This window comes from Saccopteryx bilineata, chromosome 10 (genome assembly GCF_036850765.1).
Source record: "Saccopteryx bilineata isolate mSacBil1 chromosome 10, mSacBil1_pri_phased_curated, whole genome shotgun sequence".
Lineage (NCBI taxonomy): Eukaryota > Metazoa > Chordata > Mammalia > Chiroptera > Emballonuridae > Saccopteryx > Saccopteryx bilineata.
Genome location: NC_089499.1, coordinates 7,622,682 through 7,639,467, shown reverse-complemented (window position 1 = coordinate 7,639,467; position 16,786 = coordinate 7,622,682). Strand labels below are relative to the sequence as shown.

The following is a 16,786-nucleotide window of genomic DNA, read 5'->3' as shown; positions in this document are numbered from 1 at the left end:
GATGCTTCTCATCTCTCTCCGTTCCTGTCTGTCTGTCCCTATCTATCCCTTTCTCTGACTCTCTCTCTGTCCCTGTAAAAAAATATATATATATATATTGCTACAAGAAATGTCAAGATTTTACACCCTGTGTTTTCTTCTAGGGTTTTTATGGTTTCAAGTCTAACATTTAAGTCTTTAATTCATTTTTAAGTTTATCTCTTTTTTTTCTTTACAGGGACAGAGAGAGAGAGTCACAGAGATGGATAGATAGGGATAGACAGATAGGAACGGAGAGAGATGAGAAGCATCAATCATCAGTTTTTCGTTTTTGACAACTTGGTTGTTCATTGATTGCTTTCTCATGTGCCTTCAGCAGACCGAGTAACCCCTTGCTCAAGCCAGCAACCTTAGGTCCAAGTTGGTGACCTTTTATTTTTTTGCTCAAGCCAGCAACCTTAGGTCCAAGTTGGTGACCTTTTATTTTTTTGCTCAAGCCAGATGAGACTGCACTCAACTGGCAACCTTGGGTCTCAAACCTGGGTCCTCCACATCCCAGTCCAATGTTCTATCCACTGCGCCACCGCCTGGTCAGGCTTAAGTTTATTCTTGTGTAAGGTGGTCTAGTTTCATTTTTTTTAACGTTATCTGTCCAATTTTCCTAACACCATTTACTGAATAGACTATCTTTACCTAACTGTATGGTTCTGCCTCCTTTGTCAAATATTAATTGGTCATAAATGTGTGGTTTTAATTCTGTGCTCTCTATTCTATTCCATTGATCTATATCTGTTTTTATGCCAGTGTCATGTTGTTGTTCTTTTTTCTTAAGTGAGAAGAAGGGAGACAGAGAGACAGACTTCTGCATGCGCCTGACCAGGTTCCAACAGCAATCCCCCTATGGGCAACCGAGCTATTTCAGCACCTAAAGTGAGGCCAGGGAGCCATCCTTAGCACCCGGGGTCAACTTGTTCAAACCATTCAAGCCACAGCTGTGAAAAGAGGAGAGAGAGAAAGAGAGAAAGAAGAAGGAGGGGTTGAGAAGCAGATGGTTGCTTCTCCTGTGTGCCCTAACTGAGAATCAGACCCAGGACATCCACACGCCAGGCGTGCTGTACTACTCAGCCAACCGGCCAGGGCAGAAGTATTTTCTTAAGTTTCCATTTCTGATAGATCATTATTGGTGGGTAAAAATGCAACTGATTTCTGGATATTTATTTTGCATCCACTTTACTGAATTCATTTATCAGTTCTTGTAATTTTTCAGTGCAATCTTTAGGGTTCTTTATTATATACAGTATCTTGTCATCTGAAAAATTACTTTCATTCAAATTTGTATTATGTAAACTTGCAATGGGTTCATACTTATGTTTTAGATCAATTAAATATTTTTCTCCATTTTACTTTTTTTTTTTTTTTGTATTTCTCTGAAGTTGGAAACGGGAAGGCAGTCAGACAGACTCCCGCAAGCGCCGGACCGGGATCTACCCGGCACGCCCACCAGGGGGTGATGCCCTGCCCATCTGGGGCACCGCTCTGCCGCAATCATAGCCAATCATCCTGAGGCAGAGGCCACGGGCCAACTTTGCTCCAATAGAGCCTTGGCTGCGGGAGGGGAAGAGAGAGACAGAGAGGAAGGAGAGGGGGAGGGGTGGAGAAGCAGATGGGCGCTTCTCCTGTGTGCCCTGGCTGGGAATCGAACCTGGGACTCCTGCACGCCGGGCCAACGCTCTACCACTGAGCCAACCGGCCAGGGCCAACTCCATTTTACTTTTTAATAACTACTGATAACAAACATAAATGAAAACTCTTTATAGTTCGTCCTCAATATAACTTCTAAAAGTATAAGTATATCCTAAGACAAAAAGTTTGAGAACTGGTGATCTAGTCTAACCTTGTTATTGACATTTGATTTCTGAATTGTGTATTTTATGCATAATACACAAGTCTGAATGAGATGGAATATTGCAGGGAAAGGGAGTCTCTTCCCCTGTAAACTCCGTTCCGACGTTGGTTATAAGTAGTGCAGATGCTGTCATTAGGTGCCAGCAGCAATCATCAACTTCATCCATGGTTACCCCTACTGACCCTAGAAAGTCAGGTACTTGCTTTCCGAGCACCACATACAGTGCTAAGTGGTTCACAGAGCCATTGTGATCAATGAGACAAAGGGAAAGACTGATGAGGCACTTCTGAGAAAGCTTTTCCTTCCAAAAGCCCAAGAAAGCAGGTCCCCAGAGGTGCCTTTTCCAACTTTCTTCCTGTTTTGAATTGGATATGAGGCCTGGAACTAAATGGCTTTCCTGTGACCGGAAGAGAGACACACAAAGGCAGAACATTGACAGCTAAAGGTGGAACAAGCAACAGAAAAGCTAGGAACCAGATTATGTAACTAAGCAATAGAAAGAATCTAGGAATTGCCAATTATAACAAATTTATTTAAACAAAAAACCAATGTCCTTTCAGTTCAATCTACTGCCAGTCGAATTTTTTGTTCCTTGTAGGCAAGAGCATTCCTAGCCCACTAACAATACACATCCTCATCTGGTCCTAATTCAGCTCCCACAGGCACATTCTACCACAAATACTAAGCAGTGCCTAGTCTTCATCTTACCCAAATAGTCGTTGTTCTACAATAAAGACAAAGGCTCCTCTTCAGAAATGGTTGCTAAATATGAAACCCAACATTCTCTATTTCCTATCCTTCAGAGTAGAAATAATCACTAAGATCTTCTTGAGCATGTATTTGTAAGAATATCCAAAGACATGAAGAAGTCCAAATAAGAATTCAGTAAAAACTGGCTAACAGCCTGACCAGGTGGTGGCGCAGTGGATAAAGCGTCGGACTGGGATGCAGAAGGACCCAGGTTTGAGACCCCGAGGTCGCCAGCTTGAGCGCGGGCTCATCTGGCTTGAGCAAAAAAAAGCTCACCAGCTTGGACCCAAGGTCACTGGCTCCAGCAAGGGGTTACTCGGTCTGCTGAAGGCCCGCAGTCAAGGCACATATGAGAAAGCAATCAATGAGCAACTAAGAAGTCACAACGCGCAACGAAAAACTAATGATTGATGCTTATCATCTCTCTCCGTTCCTGTCTGTCTGTCCCTGTCTATCTCTGCCTCTGTAAAAAAAAAACAAAAACAAAAAACAAAAAACTGGCTAACAGATATCCTGCATGATCAAAAAGTGTTTTCAATGGCAGGTGAACTTCAGCTACTTCTCTGGAGTCCTTCTGGGAAGTACGAAGGTCACAACTCAGTGCAGACAAGCACTAGGGAACTAATCTGCAATGACTAAGGTGGGCTGAGTCAAGAAAAACTGGAATCTGAAGAAATGCTCAACTTCAAAGGAACATATGCTATTCAAGGCCAGCCAATTACTGCTGTGTGGAAACAAGGTCTCAGAATTGTCCTACCTTCCAATTTTGGGGGAATGGTTAGAAATCTTTGGCAAAGCTCTAATGTTTAATATTGGCAACAATTTTAAACAAAAAAAAATCCAGCCTGGGCCAAAATAACCCATAGCCAGGCTTAATCTCCCCTACTGACAACCAGTACGTAAGCTCTAGGTTTGATACTTAAACAATGATCCAAGAAAATTCTGTTCAAATTCACTACATGGATCAAAGAATTCCAGAATAGACTCCACAGGTGTATTTGAAATGCTAGTCAGAGCTACCCGGCACCCCGCTCACAGGTGGACAGAGGCCCCAGCGTCCGTGTGCTCACCTCCAGCAGCAGCAGGGTCTCCTGCTCGGTCCACTCCCTTCCAGCACTGGCGCCTTTACTCTACAACACAAAACCGGAAGTTATCCACTCATTCCTAAAAGCTAAATATGGAGTCCAGTAAAATTCCCTTCTAAGTTCAGGGGACTGTTTTATGCAAACTAACAAAATAAGTCCCTGAGTAAAGGAAGAAAACTTATGGAACCTGAACTTTGAATAGAAATGGTGGGTTATTTAACACTTTTGCTCCATTTTTCTTCTTACAAGTCTCTAATGATAAATGAGTTCTTTTCACTGCACTCCATGTATCCCTTGCACTCTGCTGTCATTGTCCTGTCTCATCCAAATTCTTTTTTCTCTTGGCCCTTCAATTTCAGTAACTCTACTAACTTCCTGAGCCCACTAACCCTGTTCCTGCTGTATGCTGCCTGCTATCAAACTCATCCAACGAGTTCATTTCAGGTATATTTTTCAATTATACAATATTCATTTGATTCTTTTGATATACTCCAATTATCTGTTGAAATTCTCCATTTGTCCTCTATTTTCTTTAATATATTAATCATAGTTATTTTTTTTTAAATTATTGAAAATTTGATGTGCCCTCACCTGGGATCGAACCAGCAACCTCTGTGCTTCAGGACGATGCTCTAACCCAGTGGTTCCCCAACCTTTTTTGGGACACAGACCGGTTTAATGTCAGAAAATATTTTCATGGACCGGCCTTTAGGGTGGGATGAATAAATGTGTCATGTGACCAAGACAAGCGTCAAGAGTGAGTCTTAGATGGATGTAACAGAGGGAATCTGGTCATTTTTAAAAAATAAAACATCATTCAGACTTAAATATAAATAAAACGGAAATAATGTAAGTTATTTATTCTTTCTCTGTGGACCAGTACCAAATGGCCCATGGACCGGTACCGGTCCGCGGCCTGGGGATTGGGGACCACTGCTCTAACCCACTGAGCTATCTGGCCAGGGCTCATCATAGTTATTTTTAAATAACTATCTTTTAAGCATACAGAAAGAATGATAGAAGTCATTGTTGTTTTATAAAATGCCATCAGATTAAGTAGAAAGCTCACCTACTTACTGTAGACAGTAAATTAAGTTCCTTATGGGAAATGATATACCTTCGAAGGAAGAAGGACAAAGAGTACATGCTGAATTGTAGGCAGTGTGTGTCTAGGGAAAAATTCTTACCTTTGCTAAGGTTTTCTTTGAGTAAATGTCAGTACGGAGACCAAAGTTCTGCAAATCAATTGGTTTTTCCTTGTTCTTCTCAGGAAAATTTAACATCTGCTGAGCAGCAGGGACCTGAGTGAGACAAATGATAAATGGCTGTATGAACCTTTACAAAGTCCAGGGGACAGAAGGTTTAAAGAACTATTTAATATTGGCACCTAATAAAATACTGACTCCTAGTTGAGACCCTACACAAAAATAAGTAATATACTCCTAACAAAATTTCAACATATAAGAAACATTTTTCTGTCTCTTTTAAGTCACAAAGAAAATAGACAGGAACAGAGAAACAGAAAGGAAAGAGATGAGAAGAATCAATTCTTCATTGTGGCATCTTTGTTGTTTGTTCATTGCTTTCTCATATATGTATTGACTTGGGGGCTACAGCAGACCACCTGACCCCTTGCTCAAGCCAGCAACCTTGGGCTTCAAGCCTGCAACCTTTCAGCTCAAGCTAACAACCATGGGGTCAAGGCTAAGATCCCATGCTCAAGTCAGCGACCCCACACTCAAGCTGGATAATCCTGCACTGAAGCCAGCAACCTCAGGGTTTCAAACCTGGGTCTTCCACGTTTCAGTCCAATGCTCTAGCCCGTAGGCCGCATGTGGCCCCCCCAGGCCATTTATCCAGTCCCCGCTGCACTTCTGGAAGGGGCATCTCTTTCATTGGTGGTCAGTGAGAGGAGCATAGTTCCCATTGAAACACTGGTCAGTTTGTTGATTTAAATTTACTTGTTCTTTATTTTAAATATTGTATTTGTTCCCGTTTTGTTTTTTTACTTTAAAATAAGATATGTGCAGTGTGCATAGGGATTTTTTTAGTTTTTTTTATAGTCCGGCCCTCCAACGGTCTGAGGGACAGTGAACTGGCCCCCTGTGTAAAAAGTTTGGGGACCCCTGCAGCCACTGCACCACTGCCTGGTCAGGCAACAACAAACTTTCTTAAATATGATCTTCCATTTCACAATGGAGGGTATGTTATTCAAATTAATGCTATCCATCACCTGACTGACTTAATACAAGAATATGTTTTGTGGCTATCCACTTCCCAAATGTTGCTACGGGGAAGAAGTTTTAAACAATTTAACACATTTAAACAATCTGTTTAATTAGTGTCTTCAGTGACAGAAGTGATAAAGGGAATCATGAGTATAAAAGAAAACATGTAACATATGACAGGATAAGGCACACAGTCTTGACATTAACAGAAAAGCATTATCTTAAACACTAAAGAATCTTATGGACTTAAATATTTACAATAGATAAATACAAATAAAACCTATCCGCTAAAAAATAATACTATTACATGACAATAATAATTCCTGAATATGATTGCCAGACGTGGCAGTCTGCTACCTGAAGAAAAGGCAGCATTAACTTACCTGAGGTGACCGAAGATGCAGAGGCACAAGCCCCGACGGGGTATCAGCCAAGACATTGAAATGCGGAGTAGGAGGCGGCCCCATTGCCATCGGTCGACTTTCTGGATCCACTTGGTAATTAACAAGCCCCCACTGCTCTAAGAAGGCATGAACCCTAAAGAATAGACCTCTGAGAGTTAAAATATGGAGACTGTATCTCATCTCCTTCATAGTAATCATCAGGTTATAGTAAGAAAACAAAAAACAAGTCAACATGTTCTCTGTAGGTTATGAACCATCACAAAGTAACTGACAATTCTGGTTTGTTGAATGAGGGATAATTTCTCCAAACTCAAAACAATGTTCACAACATAGCACTTCAAGACCTAGTATAAAGTCTAATCGTTTCAGCCCTGGCCGGTTGGCTCAGTGGTAGAGCATTAGCTCAGTGTGTGGAAGTCCCCGGATTTGATTCCAGAAAGGGCACACAGGAGAAGTGCCCATCTGCTTCTCCACCCTTCCCCCTCTCCTTTCTCTCTGCCTCTCTCTTCACCACCTGCAGCCAAGGCTCTATGGGAGCAAAGTTGGTCTGAGTGCTGAGGATGGCTCTATGGCCTCTGCCTCAGGTGCTAGAATGGTTTAGGTTATAACTGAGCAACGCCCCAGATGGGCAGAGCATTGCTCCCTGGTGGGCATGCCGGGTGGATCCCGGTTGGGCGCATGCGGGAGTCTGACTGCTTCCCCGCTTCTAACTTGGGAAAAATACACACACAAAAAAAATCCTAATCATTTCAATCAAAGAAATGAGAGAACCAATGTTCAGTTGGCTCCATGGTGGAAGTACACACACACAGACCAAATTCCCAGAAGGAGACCCACCATTTGGTTTCTTTCTTTTGACAGATCTAGGGCACAGAGCTTATCCAATCTCCCTCCCAACCCTCACTCCATCCAACTTAAGAAAAGGAAAAAAAGCCCCAGTACTACAAATAGTCAACCCCTAAATGAAAGACATGTGATTAAGTTACTTTTATTAACCAAGAAAACATCCCAGTTCAATCAATTAAACATTTGACAGCGATGATCAGCTACCACCTGCAGTGCAGTGGCTGAGCAATTCAGACCTTTACCTCATCACAGCACACACATCTCCAGTCAAGTTCCTCCGACAAGCAGTGCTGGTCAAATATTCTTGGGGGTTTAGGCGATATGTGTCAATCATAAAATTTCGATATGCCAAGTATCTAAAAAGCAATGGCAAAATCCTTAAGGTGAGCAAACATCCTTTCAGAAACAACCCATAGAGCTAAAAGTCTGCATATTCATCACAACCAAATATATCAAAAGTTAACATTACAATAAACCAGCGACACTGTAGTATTTACAGTGTAACTCCTGTAAGAAACTGTAATATGCAAAAACCTATTTACTAACATATATAATAAAGAAATAGAGCAGTGGTTCTCAAAGTGTGTGCCATGGCACACTGGTGTGCCCTAGATTACCCGGTGCACCCTATGGTATTCCAGAGAAATATGTGCCTGTTGGGGACCAAAAAACCAACAAGGCTTTTGGAGTTTAGATTTTCGGGAGACAGAGGTGTGGGGAATTAGCTGTAAGCTGACAGTCTGCCCAACCCCCCACCTCACTTGCCTGATTAGGTTGTAAAAGGCTATTAAACTGTGGTGCTGGATTGTTTACACTACCCCCCATGTTTCTGGGAAAGACTAGAGGCAAGTTTCTTCTATTCTTTGGTGTAAAGTTAAGATGATATGCATGGTGGGGGTTTTCTGCACTTGGTAAAATTCTTGGGTTGCCTTGGAAACATGATCAAAGATCTCACTGATTTGCTAATGGCCCACTTTGCCCTATAAATAAAGCAAAATGTGGTTTTGGGAAGGGCTTTGTTTTTGCCAGCAGCAATTGCAGGGCTCTCCCAACTGCGTATTTTCTTAATTCTGCGTATTGTCTTAATTCTGCACAATTCCCACTAGACCTGAAATTACTAGCTGCGCTGGTTCACAGCATGTGCCCAGATATAAAAATAAATATAGTTATTCTATTATACCATTTCATTATGAAAATACTGCTCTTTTTGTTAACACATCATTATTATTAATATATTTATTATTAACACATCATTATATTATTTTTAGATAAATACACCCAAATAAAAGGGATAGATTTCTCAAAAAGCGTGATATTGAAGAATCTGATTCTGGAAGTGAGCAAAGTTAAGTGTAAATAAAATAGGACTTGAAAGCTGATGAGCAGAATTTAATTTATACTATTTTCCATCACTTAACAGTGAAGAATACGATTGGATTAGAAACCCATTCATGGAAGCTTCAAGTGATTTTGGCTTAACATTAACAGAAGAGGAACTGGCAGCTATATCTACGGCTTATGGATTGATGATTATACATAAGGAATTGTCTCTTGAAGTCTTTTTGATTTCTATAAAAGAAGAATATGTGGGAATATCTAAAAAAGCTTTGAACAGGCCCTGGCCAGTTGGCTCAGTGGTAGAGCGTCGGCCTGGCGTGCAGAAGTCCCAGGTTCGATTTCCGGCCAGGGCACACAGGAGAGGTGCCCATCTGCTTCTCCACCCCTCCCCCTCTCCTTCCTCTCTGTCTCTCTCTTCCCCTCCCGCAGCCAAGGCTCCACTGGAGCAAAGATGGTCCGGGCGCTGGGGATGGCTCCTTGGCCTCTGCCCCAGGCGCTAGAGTGGCTCTGGTTGTGACAGAGCGACGCCCCGGAGGGGCAGAGCATCGCCCCCTGGTGGGCGTGCTGGGTGGATACCGGTCGGGCGCATGCGGGAGTCTGTCTCTCACCGTTTCCTGCTTCGGAAAAATACCACACAAAAAAACCCCAAAAAAAGCTTTGAAACATTTTACTATAATTTTCAACATTCTATTTATGTGAACTAGGATTTTCTACCCTCAACACAAGAGTAAAAAGAGATAAATTCTTCAATGTATTGATGAGGAAATGAGAGTTGCCTTTCAAAAATATGCCCAAACATTGAAGAAATCGCTAGGACATATCAGGCCTCATATTTCTCATAAACACAAGAATGAAAAAACAGATTTGCGTCAGGACCTGCCGAATTTACTAAATCTTACTAAGAATGTTATCTATATATATGTAAAGATAACTTTTTTGTCTCTTTTAAATTTTTTAACCCCTTTTTTACTAATTCTAAAAAGCATAACTCAAAAAATGTAACATAAAACGTTGTTTAATGTCAGAATAAATTTAATTTTGTTGTATTTATTTTAATTACCATAAAAGCACACTTTATATTTTTTTCTTTAATATTTTACTTAATTAGCCTGACCAGGCGGTTGCGCAGTGGATAGAGCGTTCGACTGGGATGCAGAGGACCCAGGTTCGAGACCCTAAGGTTGCCAGCTTGAGCACGAGCTCATCTGGTTTGAGCAAAGCTCACCAGCTTGGACCCAAGGTCGCTGACTTGAGCAAGGGGTTACTCAGTCTGCTGAAGGCCCATGGTCAAGGCACATATGAGAAAGCAATCAATGAACAACTAAAGTGTCACAACGAAAAACTGATGATTGATGCTTCTCCTCTCTCTCCATTCCTGTGTGTCTGTCCCTATCTATCCCTCTCTGACTCTCTCTCTCTCTGTCTCTGTAAAAAATATATATATATTTAACTTAAATATTATAACATATTTCTCAGAAATTTGTATATAGTGCGCCAACAATTATTTGTAGGATTTTAAATGCGCCCCAACTTCAAAAAGTTTGAGAACCACTGAAATACAGCAATCTGATGAAGTTAATGTGACGTAACATAAACACAAATTTCATCATAGAGATGAATGGCACCCCACTACATATGTTCTCTCTCTAACAACAGCAGGCCCTCTGCATCTGTAGATTCCCAACCACAGGTGGAAAATACTTTTTCCAATCCAGTTGGTTGAATCTGCAGATGTGAAACCGTGAATTCAAAGGGCCGACTGTACAGGGTTCAGTAATATCTGTGGTTTCAGGCATCCCTGGAGGTCTTGGAGGGTACAACCCGCAGGTAAGAAGGTATTCTGCTATGTATCTAGCACATACTGTGTGCCAGACATGGTTCTAAGCACTTCCCATGCAGTAACTCAATTAACCCTCACAAGTTCTATTATCATTAGATAGATAACAGAACTATCTTTTCCAGATAGTTCTATCATTCCAGATAGAGAAGTGGAAAACTAAGCATCGAGTGATTTAAGAATTTGTCCTAGACCACGGACCGAGAAAGAGTGAAGCTGGAATTCAACACAGACAGTGTGGGGCTCTTAACCTTGCCAATTTCATTTCTGTCTTCTTCCTAGATCCATATGTGGGTTGGGTTCTGACGTGGCTATATAACTTCTGCCTGGCAGTTTTTCAAAGATCCCAACTAGGCAATGAGTAGAAGCCATGAGGTCAAACTCAGAGATAACAGACTGGGGAGCAGAGCAGATTCCAAAATGTACCCAAGCATTTCTGCCACAAAATACTTAAAACAAGAGCATTAAGAAGTTATAAGACCTAGCAAAAGTCCTTGTCACAAAAGTAAAAACAAAATTCTGGCAGCCTGAGGTTAGATGCATCCAAGCAGAAAAGTGACACTGCTCAAAACGGGTGCTGTGAATGCACAGGTAGATAAACACAGACTGAAAGGTGAGCTTACAGTTAAACGGAACAGACTGTGCTTTTAACAGAAGACTCCCATAAGTACATTTATTATTCAATTATCTATACTACACCATGTGTTTTATGTGGGAAATTATCCTTCCCTAACAATTTAAACAAGAGACATCTATTTGTATAATCACATGTATACAACAGATAACAGATTAACAATATGAAAATAAATGAAAAGATATTTATAGTATGATAGATATGCATTTATTTTAGGGGCAAGGGTTTCTAGAAGTGTGTATTTAATGGTCACCAACCAAAGGCACAAATATGTCCTGACAACTTCGTCCTTCCAGTGAATTTTCCCGTTTTCAATGCAAATGCACAATCCCTGACACAATGATGAGCAATTCCTGTGCAGCTATATCATCCTACTTTGCATTCTTTTAAGGACTAGTTATTCATCAGGAAAATATGATAAAAATTCCATTTGCTCCTAGAGTATTATATACAAATAGCTATAGCTCATAACATATATGAACACAAAAGGTGGAAACTGTTAGAAACCTGAATAAATTTATTGACTAATTGTTACGGAATTTAAAACTTACAAGAGCTAACATATATATGTTAATTCAAGGTTGAGGGATAAAAATCTGAAACAATTTACTTTGAGGCAAGGAATTCTGTGCAGCAAAGATATGAACACTATTCTGAACAAAGTAAGGTATTTGCCAACTACCACACATACGCAATCATTAACTTAGACATATGCTTTAAGAACCCTCTGTCAAACACAGAATTTTTCTACCTATTGGCCCACTAAAGCATGTAACAGGATCAGGATTACATCTCTACATGTCACTCACATTTCTGGAGTCTTTGATTTATTTTTTCCATTGAAAAACTCAGGAAGAGCACGCCGTTCAATCACGTGAATACTGAAAAGAAAGAGAAAAGATTAGAAGTACTCTGAAAAATAAAATTCTTAAAATTTGATCTAAACTTTTTGAATTCTCAAAGCAAAACTGATGAATCTATGCCTGGCCAGTGGTGGCAAAGTGTATAGGGCATCGGCTTGGGATGCTGAAGTTGCCAGTTTGATCCGATCAAGGCACATATGACAAGCAACAAGCAAGCAATGAAGAACTAAAGTGAAGCAACTATGAGCTGATACTTCTTACCCCCCTTCTGTAAAACAAATTAATGTAATCTTGAAAAAATACCCTGATAAATGCAAAAATTGAGCACTACTTGCAAAAGTAATTGGCTTGCACAAAATCCTATGTATCAATAGGATGTAATAAAATTAAAATTTTCACTTTCTGACCCCCAATATTTACTGTAGTTTTTCTATTCCTATAACCAAATTCATAAATTGCTATCAATAGCCCTGGGCAGTAGGCTCAGTAGTAGAGTGTTGGCACAACTTGTGGAAGTCCTGGGTTCGATTTCCACTCAGGGCACACAGGAGAAGCGCCTATCTGCTTTTCCACTCTCCCCCCTCTCCTTTCTCTCTGTCTCTCTCTTCCCCTCCCACAGCCAAGGCTCCATGGGAGCAAAGTTGACCCAGGCACTGAGGATGGCTCTGTGGCCTCAGCCTCAGGTGCTAGAATGGCTCCAGCTACAACAGAACAATGCCCCAGAGGGGTTGAGCATCGCCCCCTGGTGGGCATGCCGGGTGGATACTGGTCAGGCACATGCAGGAGTCTGTCTGACTGCCTCCTTGCTTCTCACTTCAGAAAAATACAAAAAAAAAATTGCTATCAATACATTGAAAGCTACATATTTTATGTTGTTTTCGTAATACTTCATGACTAGATGACAGAAAGAGTTCTTTGGAAATTAGCTGACTGGCTGACAAATATCACAGTAGTTGGCATGGCAACCAACTGGTAAAATGAATAATGGGCTAGAAGACAATGTAATTTATAACAATCAGTTTTTCAAGCTGTTAACAACACTGAACCTTTTTTTCCAGCCCTAAGAAACTTTGTGGTGAATTGAATTTTTAAAGTTATACCAATGGTCTGACCAGGTGGTGGCGCAGTGGATAGAGTGTTGGACTAGGAGACAGAGGACTCAGGTACAAAACCCCAAGGTCACCAGCTTGAGTGAACGTTCATCTGGTTTGAGCAAGGCTCACCAGCTTGGACCCAAGGTCGCTGGCTTGAGCAAGGGGTCACTCGGTCTGCTGTAGGCCCCCCCCCCCCCCCCCCGTCAAGGCACATATGAGAAAGCAATCAGTGAAGAACTAAGGTGCTGCAACAAAGAACTGATGCTTCTCATCTCTCTCCCTTCCTGTCTGTCTATCCCTATCTGTCCTCTCTGACTCTCTCTGTCTCTATTTTTTAAAAAAAGTCTGTTTTGATTTTTTTTTTTTTTTACAGAGACAGATAGGGACAGACAGACAGGAACAGAGAGATGAGAAGCATCAATCATTAGCTTTTTGTTTTGCATTGCGACACCTTAGTTGTTCTTGATTGCTTTCTCATATGTGTCTTGACCACGGGCCTTCAGCAGACCGAGGAACCCCTTGCTCGAGCCAGCGACCTTGGGTCCAAGCTGGTGAGCCTTTTTTTTTTTTTTTTTTTTTTTGCTGAAACCAGATGAGCCCGCACTCAAGCTAGTGACCTTGGGGTCTTGAACCTGGGTCCTCTCGCATCCCAGTCCGACACTCTATCCATTGCACCACTGCCTGGTCAGGCTCTTCAATTTTTTTATATACCAGAATTTGTACATAAAAAGCCTCCTAATAATTAACGCATTTTCTATTATAATGCAGCCATTACTGGGCAGTGAATTGAGTTTGTCTATATATTTCCATGATGATTTAAAATCATACAATAAACAGCAATATTTTATGATTATTAAGTATTTAAGCATTTGCCTGCCTGAATAACCAAATGAGCTTCAAGCTCACACATTTTATAACCCTAAGTTTCTATCCTGAAATTGTTTTAAAGAATACTTTCTAAAGGTAACATGAAATCACTTTCCAGCTCCCCTCATCCAGTGTGACAGTGATTACAGATGTGGGGACTTAAACAATATGGCACAATATGAGTTCAGGAAACGTTCTCCCACTCCTAAATACCATGTTCACAGATATACGCGGCCCACTCACCAGTTATAATCAAACCACGATGCATAGCTAGGAATAATAATATGATTGGTCTGCTCTGTCACGTTATCTTCACCAGGGTCTACTGACCGACTCGGATCACCTTTGTTGGGATCTTCATCTTCCTGTAGAAACGCCAAAGTTCAGAGAGAGAGCGAGAACTACAGAGAGGTGCATAACAGCTTTCAAACTTCTGATATTACATCGCAAAAAAATGAAGCTATTTGATCTAATTTCAAGGACCAGAAAAATAAATTTCAAATCAAAACAGTCTTTCACAATTTTAAAGGTACTTCACAAGATGTCCAGGTGAAATAGCAGGTGATATCCTGCCTTTTAGGGATGGGGGAATCAACTCCTACAAGATAAATGTCTCATAATAAGAGTAAATATCAAGTTAATTACAAAAAGGCTATTTCTATTCTAAAGAATTCAGGCTCACAGCCCAAAACTTTTTTCACAATACTTTGTTTCTTACCTGTACAGTTTTAACTGACTAGGAACACAAATCAAAAATACTAGCTCTCAAGTTATTTGCATGGAGTTGACTCAAGGCACTAATAAGGCATAATGAGAAGGCTTCCCCTATCCCAAAGATTTAGCATTAAGTATCTGTTAACAACTATATATGTATTATATCATTTATTCCTGACAATAACAGCAGCAGGTACTATTTACTATCTGATTGGTGGGTGAGAAAATGATGCACAGAACTAATAAATTATAATCCAAATAAAACTGTAGGTAGTCCAGCTAAAGGGTCTACAGTTTCAATCATTCCCATTACTAAAAATTACCTGATTTATATCAGGTAGAAACTATAGAGGTTTTGCAAATGATTCCACCTAAAAACCTAAACTTGCTAATACGGTAATTTCAAAATCCCTGCTTCCTCAGATCCATTACTGGGGAAGATGGAAATTTCTTTTTGAGAAAACTTTAGGGTAAAAGAAACAAATTATTTCTGGGATGTTAAAAAAGAAATTTAAAAATCATGAGGGTCTAAAAACAGTACATTTCTAAGGACACTTCTCATTCAGTAACCCTCGTCTCAACACAGAGGACTCTTAGAGTCACTTCTGCTAAATAATCATTACCTTTCCTCCTGTTGTGACTGTTTCTTCATCCTGCTCATCTGTAAAATCAAAACACATATTTATTCTAAAAACAGGTAAAGCTGTTTAGATTACTTGGAAACTTTAAGGTTTAAGTAACTGATAGTGGACAGAGAAAAGAAAATGGGGTATTAAAGCAAATACACCCCAAATAACTCAGTAAATTAGAATTGTACACAGAATCACAGAGGTAAGTAGAAATTCAATGCATAAATAGTTAAAAATTTTCAACAACAGGGAATTTATAACTAATTACTGGTTGGGTTACTATCTTACTTATTAATAGGCAAGGGGCTTGATTAAGGCTTTTGCCTCCTGAGGTTTGGTGAAATAAGTGATGGCATTTTGGATCCCAGAGGACATGTGTAAAGAATGAGGAGTAAAGAAAGAGGTTACAATCATTCCTACAGACGAAGTCCTGGTAAGAATGTTAATACCCTCTGAGGCTAGGGGACTCCAGGACCTAAATGCTGGCCTTAGCAGAACAGGAGCAAACCCACATGTAATTTACACTAGGCAGTTGATTTCCACCGCAAACAGTGCAAGTTGCCAGTGTGACAAAGGTAAGAGATTCTGGCACAAATCATTACATTAAGTTCTGCTAATAGACGTTATCTTTTAATACTTACTATGACCGTTAGCAGTAACTAAGGCACTGCGAAGTTCAAAAAGAATATGAGAAAATAATTTTTTATAACTCACTTAACAAATATTTCCAAGATAATCTGCTGTTTGAAAAGCACTAAATAAGCTGTTTGGAGCAGGGTCAGGAATCTATAGCCCACAAGCCAATCTGGCTGCTGCCTGTTTTTGTAGGAACCTGGGAATATGACTAATTACTGGCCAACAGCTACAGTTAAGGATGGTTCACTGTCTAGGCTGTGCAAACAACACTGCTTATGAGGAACTCTCAATGCAGCTCCACAGCCTGGAATTCTGGTATGGGCTAGGTGGAGGCTACCCTGCATAAACAGGACCCTCTCCCCAACCACAGGTCACAGACCCTCTCTGGGGCTTCCTTGGGTAGAAACACTGCGTATGTGCTGCTGTTGCTACAGGGAAAGTATTAATACATTCTGGGTGCCCCTCACATGAAAGGAAAGAATGAAAGTAACTTCAGCCACTCTGTGCCCTGTCTTCTTGTGATCTGACCGGTTACGCTTCCTACATAGCTGATACATGTTAACTGTGCATACAGCTATATACTGAATCCCGTGAATCCTCCTAGAGACTCTCCAAATGTGTGGATGGCCTTAGGGAACCCATCACACCTGAAAGTGACACACGGTCTTACATTTCTAGATGGTTGAAAAGAAGGTCAACATAAGACTATATCATGACACATAAAAATGAACTGAAAATCAAGTTTGAGTGCCCATAAATAAAAGTTTTATTGGGATAAGCCACGATCATTTGTTCAATACTATCCATGATTACATTTGCATTGCAATGACAAAGTTGATTAGCTGTGACAGGCACTTCTGCCCACAACACCTAAAATACTTACTATCTGTTCTTTTCTGAAAAAGTCTGCCATCCTTCTTTGCAGGACATAAACAGATGAGCACTACATACAGGGTTTAGTACTATCCAGTTTCAC

The 16,786-nt window shown here is 40.5% G+C and overlaps 1 protein-coding gene across 1 annotated transcript in view; it reads right to left on the bottom strand.

The window, feature by feature from the left end:
* SMARCC1 (SWI/SNF related, matrix associated, actin dependent regulator of chromatin subfamily c member 1) overlaps positions 1-16,786 on the bottom strand; it is a 147,457-nt gene that overhangs the window by 70,703 nt on the left and 59,968 nt on the right. Inside the window, exons 13-19 of the mRNA XM_066245840.1 lie at positions 15,169-15,206; positions 14,075-14,196; positions 11,817-11,888; positions 7,441-7,554; positions 6,332-6,485; positions 4,908-5,021; positions 3,706-3,765 (exon numbers count right to left, since the gene is read on the bottom strand). Coding sequence (XP_066101937.1) covers positions 3,706-3,765; positions 4,908-5,021; positions 6,332-6,485; positions 7,441-7,554; positions 11,817-11,888; positions 14,075-14,196; positions 15,169-15,206 — 674 coding nt within the window. The remainder of the gene's footprint in view (positions 1-3,705; positions 3,766-4,907; positions 5,022-6,331; positions 6,486-7,440; positions 7,555-11,816; positions 11,889-14,074; positions 14,197-15,168; positions 15,207-16,786) is intronic.